The 13621-nt window shown below is 33.2% G+C and overlaps 3 protein-coding genes across 3 annotated transcripts; 1 reads left to right on the top strand and 2 right to left on the bottom strand.

Annotated features, from left to right (window-relative positions):
* The first annotated feature begins 2516 nt into the window (after positions 1-2516).
* On the top strand, positions 2517-4415 carry LOC105800018 (dof zinc finger protein DOF5.6). The gene is made up of 2 exons (XM_012630875.2): positions 2517-2853; positions 3376-4415. Exons 1-2 carry the CDS (start codon positions 2803-2805, stop codon positions 4150-4152), a joined length of 828 nt encoding a protein of 275 aa, XP_012486329.1. The 5' UTR covers positions 2517-2802; the 3' UTR covers positions 4153-4415.
* Positions 4416-6501: 2086 nt separating this feature from the next.
* LOC105800019 (uncharacterized) lies at positions 6502-8878 on the bottom strand. The gene is made up of 5 exons (XM_012630877.2): positions 8704-8878; positions 8190-8294; positions 7639-7894; positions 7368-7445; positions 6502-6988 (listed from the first exon to the last, which is right to left on the bottom strand). Exons 1-5 carry the CDS (start codon positions 8740-8742, stop codon positions 6855-6857), a joined length of 612 nt encoding a protein of 203 aa, XP_012486331.1. The 5' UTR covers positions 8743-8878; the 3' UTR covers positions 6502-6854.
* A 674-nt stretch (positions 8879-9552) lies between these two features.
* LOC105800017 (uncharacterized) lies at positions 9553-12392 on the bottom strand. The gene is made up of 3 exons (XM_012630873.2): positions 12078-12392; positions 11567-11901; positions 9553-10568 (listed from the first exon to the last, which is right to left on the bottom strand). The coding sequence occupies exons 2-3, from the start codon at positions 11892-11894 to the stop codon at positions 9856-9858; spliced, it is 1041 nt and encodes a 346-aa protein (XP_012486327.1). The 5' UTR covers positions 11895-11901; positions 12078-12392; the 3' UTR covers positions 9553-9855.
* Between the last annotated feature and the right edge of the window lie 1229 nt (positions 12393-13621).

The raw sequence follows: 13621 nt of genomic DNA, 5'->3' as shown, positions 1-13621 counted from the left end.
GTTTTATTAGAAATTTATTTAATAGACTGATTCTTTAAGTAAAATTTCATTGAGTTGAGATTGTTATTCTAAAATACACAAATAAATTTATTCTCCTATGGTACATTAATTTTTCTGTAATACTTAGATTTTGGTTTGATTCAAACTATTGCAATAACATTGCTTTGGACAAAAAAAAAATTGGGAATTACGAATTAGTGTGCTTTTTCATTTTATATTCAAAATGATTAAAAAATATTTTGGATGTTAATGCTTTCTTTAGCTTTATCTGGTTTGCTTCACACTAATACCAAAATCTCTCTCACCAACTTTGGCAAGCAATGAAAAGCAATTGGATCAAGAGTCAATTTCGACATCAATTGCAGAAACCTTTTTAGTTTTTTTTCCAAGCAATCATGGATAGAAACCCAGTTGATGAGTGGACCTCCTCTGGGTTTGGTGCATGATTGCCTTTCATGTGCTTAAAAGGAGCATAGGATCAATGATAAGATACCAAAGAGAAGAAGAGAACCCCGATTAACTAACTATACACTCTTTACAAAATTGGATTGTTTGACCACCACTCCACTCTCATCATTCCTCATGCTGACTAAGAAACCACCACACCAGAATCTCATCATGCTCTCCACCCTCCTCACCTTATTTGCTTGATTCTGTACACAGATGATAAAGCTATGTAAAATAAATACTCTATATGCATGGCTAAAGCTCAAGGCTCACTTGGTTTCAGTTTAAAATTTTGAAAATGCTTTCGTATAACCCACAGTGCACCTTCAGTTTAGCTTTGACTTCATATTGGAGCTTACACGACGACTAATCATAGGGTGTGCGTGTAATAATGCTGTTTACTAATTTGAATATCTAATGATAAACAAAAATTAGAGCAATAAATCAAAATATACATAAGAGTTAATTCGAGAATATTACTTCGAACACAGATAGATTTTGTACGAGAAACAAAAATTAGAATACAATTCATTAAATCAATAAAATGTAATCTCATAAGAGTAATTTTTATTTTGTAAAAACGCAATAGGATTTATTGGGATGTAATTTTCTTAAAATATATATAGTTTTGAATTTATATAAATACATAATTTTAAATAAATAAAATTTAGAGTTTGAGAATGCTTTATTTATTCAATAAATTTATAATAAATTATATATTAATATAAAATTGTTAATTTATTGAATCGGGTAATCAATGTATTCTTGAGATTATATTTACTAATTGGATCATAATGAGCTGTAGTGTTCACCTTTCTTTGTTGCTATATATACATATATAGATAATTGAGGTAGAAAAGTTGTATGAGATATAATACTTCCTTATTACTATATTATTCATGAAAAGAGGAAAAAATTTTAAAACAACGATACTAAATATATTCCACATTACGATATATTATTTGGTTTGAGGAAAAAAAACAGACAGGAAATAGACAATGAAGCAAAGCCAAGTCTCACATCCAAATGGTTAATTTGACTATATATTTTTCTTACGAATGAAGTAACTAACAGTTTGATCCAAGTCCAAAAATCCATGATTTCACATTGATTTTTGTCACTATCAGGCAACGAAATCTTTCTAGTCCACTATCACTACCCTTAGCACAAGATACAACTATTGGTTAAATTTTTTAAATGCGGTGCATGCCTGAAATGATCCTCAAATCTCATACGTATCTATTATTTCAAAAAGTAACCCAAACCCTCTTTCACATTACTCATACTTAACCAAATAGTACAGTAGTTCAAAATTTTAAAGATTTCAACAAACATCATCATGAGAGCAACTTAATGGATTAACAAATGATTAGTCACTTACTGTGACTCCAAAATACCTTGCCTTCCTTTTTGGGAATTAGGGGGGATCCAAGAAGAGAAAAAAAGGGGGCATTGTGTTATGATTGGGAGATCATTATTTTCTGAACCCAAAAGGAAAATTAATGATGGAGTTTACTCCAAGGAAGTGTCAAGTGTAGGGTGAAACGTGGGCACTTTATTCACCTGTCAAATGGGGATGTTGGGCCCTCTTGGGCAAGTGTGATCCTGAAGCTAGTTACTGAAATTGGTTGTCCAAAGGGACTCTGTGTTCTAGCCAAGCTAGGAATCAAGTGTCGTATTCAATATTTGTCTGGTTTTAGAATCCAAGAACAAATGTGAGAGTTACTGAAATTGGACCCGCAAGTGGAGTGCTCTTTCGATATGCCCTTCTCTTCTTTATCGAAAAACACCCCCACATAAACTATAATTCTTTCTTCTCCTATTGTGGGTGGATGGTGGGTGACGTCAAAACATGTGTTTTCAGTGTTATACCCCTACCAATGCCGATATTTCTGACATACTCTTAACAAATGATCACACGGCTAAGGTTGTCCCAACAGGACGACCAAGGTGACATCAAAGTCCTACATTTTCAAGCTGAGTATTCGTAAAGATCTAATAAGTGGGACCTCTGTCCTTGGATTGTACAGCATTGTTGGCCCCATAGGATAATATAATTGTTTTAGCCCACCGACGACTAAGAATGGAAGGGATTGCAGCGACTCTCTCTCTCTCTCTAGACCTTTTTCTTCCTTCTTATTTACAGCTTCCTCCCTGTATCTGACAGGCCATTTCCCTTTCTGATATCCCTCCCTCCCTCACTCTCTCTTCTTCTGCCTTTGATCTGCTCTCTATCCCTTTCTCTATTGTATTTAGTGGCATATTTAGAAAAAGTGTTAGTGAAGATAAAGCGTGAGAGGGAGATCAAATTTTTTGCATTGCGTATATTTGGTTTTCAGTTTGTTTGTTTGTTTGATGGGTTTTAATTCTCTTCAAGTTTGCATGGATTCATCTGATTGGCTTCAGGTATGCTTATTACAGTACTTGGCGCTTGGAATGCCTCGTTTTGCCTAGCCTGACATCTAGCATAATGAGCATGACTCCATGCATTGCATATTAAACAGTGTTAATTATTAGAAGCATTTAATATATGCTTTTGAACTTTCAATAACTTCGACATGGAATGAATGATTTTGGAGTACAAGCTCGCATTTTTATTGAACACATTTAGATTTATTACATCTATAACCAAGCAAAAGCACTTTTTTTGGGCAGTTTAATCCTAAATAGTACAATGAAAAACACATTAATTTTGACAATAGTAAACTTTTTCGGGTCTTATTTAGCAATTATTGTACAACTAGTTTATTCTGGTAGTATTTTTTAAGTTCAGACAATCTAGTTGAAAACGTGACAGGATAAAGGAATATCTAGTCATTGCATTATCTGCCGCCTAAAAAGGACAAAGAATGTCTAGTGCTAACATATATAATAAATTAATAGATTAATGGTTAAACTGCACACTACTGACACTTTTTCCATGTTTAGGGAATGACTCAGGAGGAGCCAGGAATGGATTCTTCATCCCCATGTGGGGATATTCTCACATGCTCAAGGCCATTGATAGAAAGGAGGCTAAGACCTCCGCAGGAACAAGCTGTCAAGTGCCCAAGGTGTGACTCCACCCACACCAAGTTTTGCTACTACAACAATTACAGCCTCTCCCAGCCGAGGTACTTTTGCAAGACTTGTAGGAGGTACTGGACCAAGGGCGGAACACTAAGGAACATTCCTGTCGGTGGAGGGTGTAGAAAGAACAAGAAAGTCGCTACTACTAAAAGATCAAATGATCAATCAGCCAACAACTCTGCCGGGTCATCTATGCCTCATAATCCCACTGATCTTCACCTTTCGTTACCAGAAATGCACCTTTCTCACCTTAATAACATACTTGGTATTCATGGTAGTAATACTAACTTCATTGAGAGTAAATACAACCCACTGCTTGAAAACCCAGGGCCGATCGATTTCTTGTCTAGGAACTATGACGTTATGGGGAATGGTGAGTTGGGTATGATTGGAGGACTTGGGGATTGCTCTCCATATGGGATGTCCCTTGATGGCAATGTTAATACTATTACTTTCATGGACACTTATCAGAGGATGACGTTTCCTTATGCTGCAAATGAAGATCAGCATGCAACGGACGTGAAGCCAAACACTAAGCTCTTGTCCCTTGACTGCTGGCAAGACCAAGGATGTTCTGATGCCGGAAAAGACACTTACGGATTCTTCAACAACTTGGGATCATGGAATGATGAATGATTATGGACCCTCCACGACAAATCAATGATAAAGAGTGCCCATTCCGGTTGTTTCAATGTATCCATTATTGATAGATGGTTGGGGAGTCATCATTCATGCGAGCAAGTCTCATGATTTGCCTGCTATGGCCTAGCTTTTGTTACGGACTAATTGTTTTAGTGCATCCTTTGATCGAATGTCAATTGCCTAATCTTGTATCTCTGTGTAGTACGTTTGTGGAAACCTAATTTTATTCGAGCTTAATGCTTTATTTTCCTGTTAAAGACTCCAGGTCTGGGACCTCCAAAAAGCACCAAGGCAAGGGGAGTAAGTAGTAAAGCTCGTGCTCGAAAGACTTCACAAACAAGTACCAAAGCTTAGCTCCGAAAAGCAAGCATTTAAGCTTGAAAAAGGCTTAAAAAAAGGTCACAAATAAGCTTTTAACAACTCTCTAATGTAACAGTATTTAAGTTTAAATTAAAAACAATGGTAATAATGAGATTAAATACTTCAGTAAGAAGCAAAATTTTCAATGGACAAAAAAAAGTAGTTAAATTGTCAGCCACCTATACGTTCAGATTTTCTCAGTGGGTGCTTCTCAAATAGCAAACCAGTGTGGTGTGGACAGCATATCATTCAAGACTTCCATCTCACCATGACTAAAATGGGATCCAAAGGATACCCACTGTATAATTTTATATTTCCTTGTTATGTTGCAAGCAGATAATTAAAACAATTGATTTTCAAGATTCTATTTTTCTCTCATTTCCTTTTACTTTTCTTCTTTCCAAATATAATTTTAGATACGATTGTTAAGTATCTAACATAGTACAAGGCCTTTTTTTCCCCTCTAATATTGTGCTGATTAGTTGCGTACGTAAGATTGTCAAGTTTCGGATCTAAAAAGCTGCCGTGGCAACATCGGAGGATCAAAAAAATGGAACTCATGATCTATTGCCATGATCTGCTTTTGGGCACAAAAACTTCACCGACAAATGAATTAATATTTGGTTAGATGAGAATCATGTTTCATTATTGAAACAATAAGTTTATCTTGCGGTGAAAACCTATGGATAATATTTTGCAGTTATCAAGTCTATCCCTGGTGAATATGGTGTGAATAAGAATGGTCAAAAAAAAAAACTAAGAGACCTATGATGGTTTTCAAACATATTTCATTAAATAAAATTCAATTATTCACATTGATATTATTTGTCTTTGTTCTGAACGGTTTTACACGCAAAACAAAATGTAAATAAATATTAACTTATTAATTACTTAATGTTTAACTAATATTAAGTTGTATTACATGATCGGAATGTAACATAAGAAGACAACTTTTGTAGTAAATAATTTAAAAGGTTCATAATATGGTGAATCAAAATTGAGAAAATCGATTAAATGATTATTATGCCATCTATCAAAGTCCAAACATGTATCGAGTGGTTTATTCCTAAAAATAAAGACATATATGATTGTCTCGTATTAGTAATACATCAAACAAGAGCTAAGTAGAATTAATCCTAGATTCGTTTATGGATTAATTCACTTATGACATTTATACCGTGACTTATCTTAATATTGAGTAAGTAACTGACTATATATGCATGATTCGTATATTTTGATATATTAAAAGTACGAGTTTAAATAACTAAGAGCTGAAAGTTGATACATTGGGTATACGATGTATCGACTTTTGCATGAGATAGTGGTGAATGATATTTTCTCATTAACATTACATAATAGATGAAAAAGTAATGTGATCATGAATCATTGATTTAGGACAAATTATTTAACTATTATTTATTAGTAATTGGCTTTTTATAATAAAAATGTAATAATTATTATGAGATAAAATATATCATATTAGATGAACAGATTTAACTCAAACAAATTTTCATACCTTATGACACCTATGACAAGTTTATTCGATAGGTACTTACTAATTTGCTTTAGTTTGAATGTAATTAATGCACAATTTCTAAAAGAAAATCTTTAACGGAAGCTTGACACGCCATAAATTCAACCATGCTTTTTGGTCGATTTCCCTAGGAGAAGAGCTTTGGAGAGAAAGTTCTGCTAAAAAGGTATTTAGCGCGGTTAGGATCAAGAAGATTAAGGGTTCTACTATGATCCCAATAACTGGAATTGTGGTTAAGAAGATCACGAACAAGAGAACCAAAGTTCGAGGGTCTGAACTAAACTCTGCTGAATGATGGTTTATGGGTTTCACCATTAGACAAAAGACATAGCAATATGCAGAACGATCTTTGTTTAAAAGTATCTCCAGCCTTAGATGTGCCCAGAACAAAACAAAACAAACAAGCAAAAGAAGAAATCCAAGTGGTCAATCAGTTAAGGCACAGAATATAATAAACACACATTTGAATTTCATGATAAAACCGTCTCAATAAATCTTATCATCGATGAATCTTCAGAAAAGGCAAACACTAGATCAGACAATAGTTTTCATTCTACTCTAAAGATTTCAGACAATAAGATGATTAACAATAGAGCATCACCAACAACATTTATACTACATTTGCAATAGCAAGAGAATAAGATTGCACAAATAACAGTTCCATATTTCCAACCTCCTCAGCCCTTTATCCCATGCAAAACTTTAGCCCTTAAAAACAATGAATACATTGCCAAAAGCAGTAAATTTAGTTCCATGCCAATGCTGTCAGTAGTGTTCTCTATCTATGCAAAAATTGGTGGGTCTACTTATTCAAGTTTTCTTCAAGCCGATCAATGGCAGCCCCAAGACCACTCTTTGCTTCTCCAATTTCACCTGAACTTTTAGCAGCCATATTCCCTTCATTTGCTTTCTCTACAAGCTTCAAGTGGATCCATCCTGTCACAAAATGCAACCTCTATATTATATGCCCAGCCACAGCCCTATAAATCAGCTGTCCTGTCTTTTAAAATTCTAACACTAACAATCTAAAATCACAAAATGCAACTAGATTCCTTTTACTGTCACCTTTGAAAGTATTTATGGTAATATTGGCTCGTGATTGAATCAGTTGGCAGAAAATTTGCAAATACTATTTTACATGAACTCACTTCTCCACCTCTCCTTATCAAACTAACATACTCCTTATAGTGACATGCTAATTTTGAAAATGAGCAATTGGTTACACAGCAGTTACATAAAGAGCCATTGGAGACAATCACTTCATTGCTAATTCAAGAAAATAGCCATATAACATTATAAAGTGCAAATTAGTTACCAAGAGGAAAACATATAGCTGCTCCAAGAACCGAACCTAGCACCACATTCCTTGCACGCCATTGAAGAGACCCAGGCACTGCAGGACATCAACCAATAAAGGAAAGGAAGAAGTTAAATACAGATGAGGATGATATATTATCCATTTGTTCTGTTACCAAGGTTCCAATTTCAATTGTGAAAGAAGTTGGTGATAGAGATTAACTAAGCTAGAACTCATAGGAAAATTCTTGCAACTTCTAAAGATAGTTTAATTAGGTATGAATTATTACTAATTAGACCAAAGGCTGCAGCAGTTGCTGAACCAGCGCCAACAACATTGAATACATCATGGACACCTCGTTTCTCAGCCAACAAATTCTGTAAACCATAGAACCCAGCAGTGAACATTCCAAGTCGAATTCCACCTACAATTGAGCCACGAGTGACTCGGATAAACCTTTTTTCCATTGCATCTCGCATCAACCGATACTGCTCTCGTTTATCTGGAGTGCTGCCAAGCTTCAACATTACTTCTGCATCTTTGCTCTACCAAAGAATTCCAACGTTTCAATAAAAAAACACAGCAGAATAAGAATAGGCACATGAATTAACCATTAATATGGACATAATTGATCTCAAAAGAAACCCAATAATCATGAACAAAGGCAGCTTTGAAGGAAGAAAGGGCAATCACATGATTGCAACCAAAAGAAAACAATTGCCAGGACTGTAAAGACCTCTATTATATACAAATTATATCACATTCAAACATTCTTGCAACTCCCTATGAACCAAATTGAAGGTCTTTTATACCAAAAAAAAAAAAAAAAAAACAACTTACAACTGAAGCAGCAGCTTCCTTACTACCTCCATATAACATGCCTGCAAACACTCCAATGACAGTGGCTGTGCCCCAGTTTACAGTTCCAGCTAATCTTTCGGTTCTCTGATTTAGAAACACTGAAGTCAGCATATAACACTTTAGCCATAAAATTGGCTAATTACTTCGATATAAGGATCCATTAAATATAAAAAAATGTCTATGCTAATAAGTTAGGGTAACTAAGATATCCACATATAAGCATTACCAAATCAACTTAAACCATGACTCAAATTCATAACAAAAGCTCCAAGAAAATTTCAGAAACTTGGAGAAATCAAGAGAACATAATATTTCAAAATCAAGAGAAATTATAAGCACATCGTAGAAATGATAAAGGGCTTTCATTTCTTTTTAACTGACAGCTATGGTCATATTTGAATAGAATCAAGATTATATCATGTTCATATTATGAAAAAAGAAAATCAATTAAGAAAAATTGAATTGGATTGAATTGAAAGAAAAAAAAACTTACATTTGAGTGGGTTTCTTCATGTTTTTCAGAGCCTTCCATTAATCAAAATTCAGTGTCGCGAAACAGAAGATACCGCTGATGCTGGAAACGATTTTGTAACAAATTGGTTTCTTTAAAGTTTAAAGCGGCGGTGCCACTCGGTAGATGACAAGGTGTTAGCTCAAATGTATAATTCTACCCTCAGTCCCTGTACTCTTTGGCCTTTTGATATATAGCGTCTTTGCAATTCCATTCCATACTTTTTTACTTAAAAATTTAATTAATAATATTTTAATTGATTTCAGTTAAATTTAAATATGTATAATCAATTTTTTAAAGGTAAATATGTACCATCAATTGAATCTTAATTTTAAATTAATATTTTGAATATTAAAATATAAGAGATTTATTAACAATATAAATTGAACTTTCAAAACTCTAAAAGTACAAGAATTAAATCTAGCTCAAATTACCTAAATTTAAATAATTAGAAAGTGTTTAAGCAAATGATTTTTTTTTTTTTGGGGATAGATAAGGAAGCTAGTTTAACAACTAGCCAATACAATCAATTGAGAAAATCTAAAATACCCTTTCTAGAGAATAGGTAAATAATAATAGATATAATTTCTCATCTAAAAGATGAACAAAACTTTAAATTCCTAAAAATATTAATGGAGGAACTAAATTCCAAAATTTTAAAACTACAAGGACTTGAAGCATATTTTAACAAAAAAAACAAAAGAAGTTTCGTACAAAGTCAAAATGTTAATTCAGTGGTTTTTTTTTTGTTAAATTTATATAACTTAAAAGCTAATAGCAAACTTGTAAGTTTGTTCATACATTCGTTCATATATTTGCAAGGTATTTGAATTTAACTCAAAAAATAAACTTTGTTCAATTATTGCTCGTTAAATTCAAACTAGCAAGCAAGTCAAGTTCCGATAACATACATAAATTATTGTCTTTAACTGCAGATGTTTGAAGTTTGAAGCCACATAACACAAAAGTCCCATGAATAATAGCATATATATGGGCAAAACGACTTGTCATACTTGGTTGGAAGGAAGAAAGATATGATCGTATGTAGGCAATACATATCTTAGTTTGAAAAATAATATTTCCTAAACCAACATAATTGGTTCCTAGTGTGTGAACTCAGATAACGAGACGTGGTTAAATGCAGCAAAAATCACTTTTTGGCCTCCATACGCGAAGAAGCCGGTCGTAAAATGAGCAAGTAGCCACAATAGTACTGCCTCGTGGTAATAACTTTGCTCGCTGCCAATCTGCCCCGTATGCAAGTGAGCCATGCTGACTGTAAGCTTCAACAACTTCCGGTTTCTCGTCTCCAATCTTGACGATTGCAAATCCGTTATGCATACACGCTGCTAAGACCAAACCTGACACAAAAGGATGGTGCTTGATTCTCCAAACTCCTCCTCCAAGACAAACTGAAGTTTCATTCACTGGTCTTGAGATGCACCTTAGATCCCATACCCTCAAGTATTCATCATAGCTACCTGTAAGTATGGTATTTGGGTCAGTGGGGCTCTTGGCAATGCAACAAACTCCCATCTTATGCACCTTGGAATTCTGGAAAACCATCCCGGATGGATTATCCCGCATATCCCAACAGCTGAATTTGCAGTCATCCGATCCTGTATATACTAATTGTGGTTGGTGAATGTCAAAGCAAGTAGTCCAAAGCTCAAAATCATGTGCCTTCCACTCTAGTAATTTTTCTATTTTGGACTCTGCAAGTGTAATTATTGAAACAGAACCATCAGAAAGTCCGACTGAGATAGATGTGGCTGCTGGGTTCCAATCCAGGAAAAGACACATGGAGGAGCTTATTTTTTCACCACACACTTCATTAAGAAAGCCTCCTGCATTGAAGAAAAATAAATCCAGGGAATATTTAAAAAAGACAAAAAAAAAAAAAGAAAAGAAAAAGGCTAAACATCAGCTCCATAAGCAACAAATTTTCTCTAACAATGGCAACATAAGAATATATTTGATCAAAGGGGTAATATTGTACCTTTCATAGCCATCTCAAAAGGGGTGAAAGTCAGTTACCTAAAGCATCATTGATAGGGATAAAGTTCACTTAAGCAAAGCACACTTGGCTTGTTGTGAGGGTTTTACTTTAATCGCTCTCGGGTTGATAGGGATTAGTCCTAAGTCCAATGTGACATGGGATACTATGGGTTTAAAAAGAAAACCTATCCTAACAATATTTAAGGAGTCGCAGAAAATAGATGACAAATTGAACTGAACACCAGTATTAGTATGCTCTTGCACTAATCTAAATTAGTGAAAGATATTAACATATGCTCTAACACTAATTTAAAGTAGAAAGAAACTAATATAGAAGTTTGTATGATCTAAGTTATTTCGACTCTTCAATTTTCTAGAAGTATTCGTGTTTGATGCTTCTGTTAGATGAATTACACAACAGTATGATATGACCTTCCAAAGATTCTTTCAAATACATGGAACAACCTAAAAAAAGGGTGAATATACCATGTTGGGCATAAACTCGCATTTGACATTCACACCTGAGGTTGAGTAATTTTAGTTCATCAATTCAGGTACCTTGTATTTTTTTTTCTCGTTAGTGGGATAATTGATCATTACCTACCCCATAATTACTTCCTTGAAGTTGATTACCATGGATTAAACAACATAAAGACATGAATGTTAAAGCATGCAAGGCATGATTTTTGTTCTCCCAACTAATTAGATAATCTGCAATCGAATCACTAGAATCTTCAATATGGACTTCCAAGCATAGCAAAATGAGTTTCAAAATTCTGAATTACTTACAGTGATGAAAACAAGACTAAGAAAAATACATAAAATGTTACGTAAGCTTGAAACATACCTCTAGGTTTCTCTTCATTAGAGCAACCCTCTAAACTATAGATTCTCAAGTACCCATCAGCATCAGCTTGAGCAAGGAGAGGACCCACATTGCTTCCAACTGTGCTCCACTTAATATCAAAAATCCCAGCAGTGTCCACGCGATGAAACAACTCGAGATTACCCTTTTCGGCATTAACATCGAATAATGAAATGCTACCAGCTCGGATTGGTTGCTCACCTTCTTGCAGGGTGTACGTTGAAGCCGCCAATACATGTTGGTACCCATCGTGGAGGCAAAACTCTACGGCATCAGCATTGCCTTCTAAATAGCAATGAGCCACGTCCATTCCTCAGCTGCGCATTTCATCAAACAGGTTGTAGGCACATAAATGAAACTTAATATAGCCTCCAATGTAAAAATAAATAAGAAAAACTCTTTGTTGGATCAATTGATTTAAGATACTAGAGTGATGGAAAATGTTGGCACATTCTTTGAGGAAAATCGGAAAATTTAAAGAATAAGGAACTACCTTATGTTGTTACTTTCGTAGTCTTCATAACATTTTACAGCATCACCTAACTCTTTCTGAATTGGAGTTTTTATCGACAAACACTTAGAACCAGTGTCTAGCAGATCCTGTAAATCTTGTCTTGGGTGCTCGATCTTCTATGTTGCAACTCTCCCAATCTTTCACAAGTTTTTGAAAAAAAAAAGAGAGAAAGGGTAAAAAATGCATTTGCCACCGAAATATGTTTTTGAAGTTTCGAATTAACCCTTTATTTTAACTTGAAAGTAATATAAATTTATATTTGGCCCCTTCAACCTCCATAAATTTTCAATCTAATCCTTATAGATTTGCAGTTTTCTTAACCATTTATGTAGATTTGTAGTTTGATATGATAATGCAGTAACACTTTAATTATACATAATGTTTAATTATTTTGTCAAACTTTTCATGCTCATAATAAAAGAACTATTACAATATTTGAAACATATTGGACAAAACTTATTTTAATTTTTATTTTGTAATATTAAATTATTTTATATAAATTTTAATTAGATTATAATTTTTAAACATTCAAATTTTAATAATTATATGTAATTTTTTAAATACACAGACAACCAACATTTTGAAAATTGAAAACAGCATCTTATTATAATTTTCTATATATTATTTTTAATTTGTATAGGATTGCACCGTAACAAATTTGTATAACGAAAACAATTCCCCTAGCCTAATTAAAAATTATATTTTTTAAATTAATATTTTTGCAATGTACAATTAAAGGGTTAGTACTCACGCATCTACGGTAAAGATATATCCATATCAAACACGCATGCAGTACGTGCAAAGAGAACTGCCTAAATAAAAGGTTGCAACAGCTCTTCGAAAATTCGAACCAGAGTGGGTTCTAAGATAAACAATCTTTAGTCATCAGGAAAGTTCTTTAAATTAAAATTAATCCATTCAAACTTTAAAAAGCTATTTGAAGCAAACCGAAAATTAGACAAATAATCGATCTTTTCAAAAAGTACTCATTTATACTTACTATTATGTAAACAATTTATTGAATTGATTTCACCCTTAATCGGTCATTAACTCATATATAAAATTATAAAATATTCCCTTTTTAAAATTATAATTAATATTATTATGATACACTTTTGTCTTGTCGTACTTTTATATCATAATATTTAAATAAAATAATTAAAATCATGAATCCAAGGATCCAACACGTGTTCAATAGTATTAAATTATAAATTCATTACCATTCCACCTATATTTATAATTACATAAATTGTAAAAGAAAATATTTTTATTAAATGACTATTATTATTTTTGATAACTTTTTTTCTTTTTAGACTTTCTTATAGTTTTAAAATAAAACAACTAAAATTAATATGTTTAGTAATTGAACCTGTGTAAACTCAAAAAATTTTAACATAAAATTTTTAAAATTTTAACATAAAATTTTTTCTTTAAAATTTTTCTCTCACCAAATTTCTGTATCACTAATTGTGTCAACTCGATATTTAATTTTTAAAAACTAGATTTTTAATTCTGAATTTTCT

This window comes from Gossypium raimondii, chromosome 9 (genome assembly GCF_025698545.1).
Source record: "Gossypium raimondii isolate GPD5lz chromosome 9, ASM2569854v1, whole genome shotgun sequence".
Classification (NCBI taxonomy): domain Eukaryota; kingdom Viridiplantae; phylum Streptophyta; class Magnoliopsida; order Malvales; family Malvaceae; genus Gossypium; species Gossypium raimondii.
This window is presented reverse-complemented; position numbering and strand designations above follow the sequence as displayed.

Excerpts from the sequence above, each read along its gene's own strand:
- LOC105800019 (XM_012630877.2), bottom strand. The coding sequence starts at position 8,742 with ATGGAAGGCTCTGAAAAACATGAAGAAACCCACTCAAAT. Across the intron at positions 8,295-8,703 it reads ATGAAGAAACCCACTCAAAT|AGAACCGAAAGATTAGCTGG; the intron begins GTAAGTTTTTTT and ends TTTCTAAATCAG. Across the intron at positions 7,895-8,189 it reads AGGAAGCTGCTGCTTCAGTT|AGCAAAGATGCAGAAGTAAT; the intron begins GTAAGTTGTTTT and ends ATTCTTTGGTAG.
- LOC105800018 (XM_012630875.2), top strand. The coding sequence starts at position 2,803 with ATGGGTTTTAATTCTCTTCAAGTTTGCATGGATTCATCTGATTGGCTT. Across the intron at positions 2,854-3,375 it reads ATTCATCTGATTGGCTTCAG|GGAATGACTCAGGAGGAGCC; the intron begins GTATGCTTATTA and ends TTCCATGTTTAG.
- LOC105800017 (XM_012630873.2), bottom strand. The coding sequence starts at position 11,894 with ATGGACGTGGCTCATTGCTATTTAGAAGGCAATGCTGATGCCGTAGAG. Across the intron at positions 10,569-11,566 it reads TAATGAAGAGAAACCTAGAG|GAGGCTTTCTTAATGAAGTG; the intron begins GTATGTTTCAAG and ends TCTTCAATGCAG.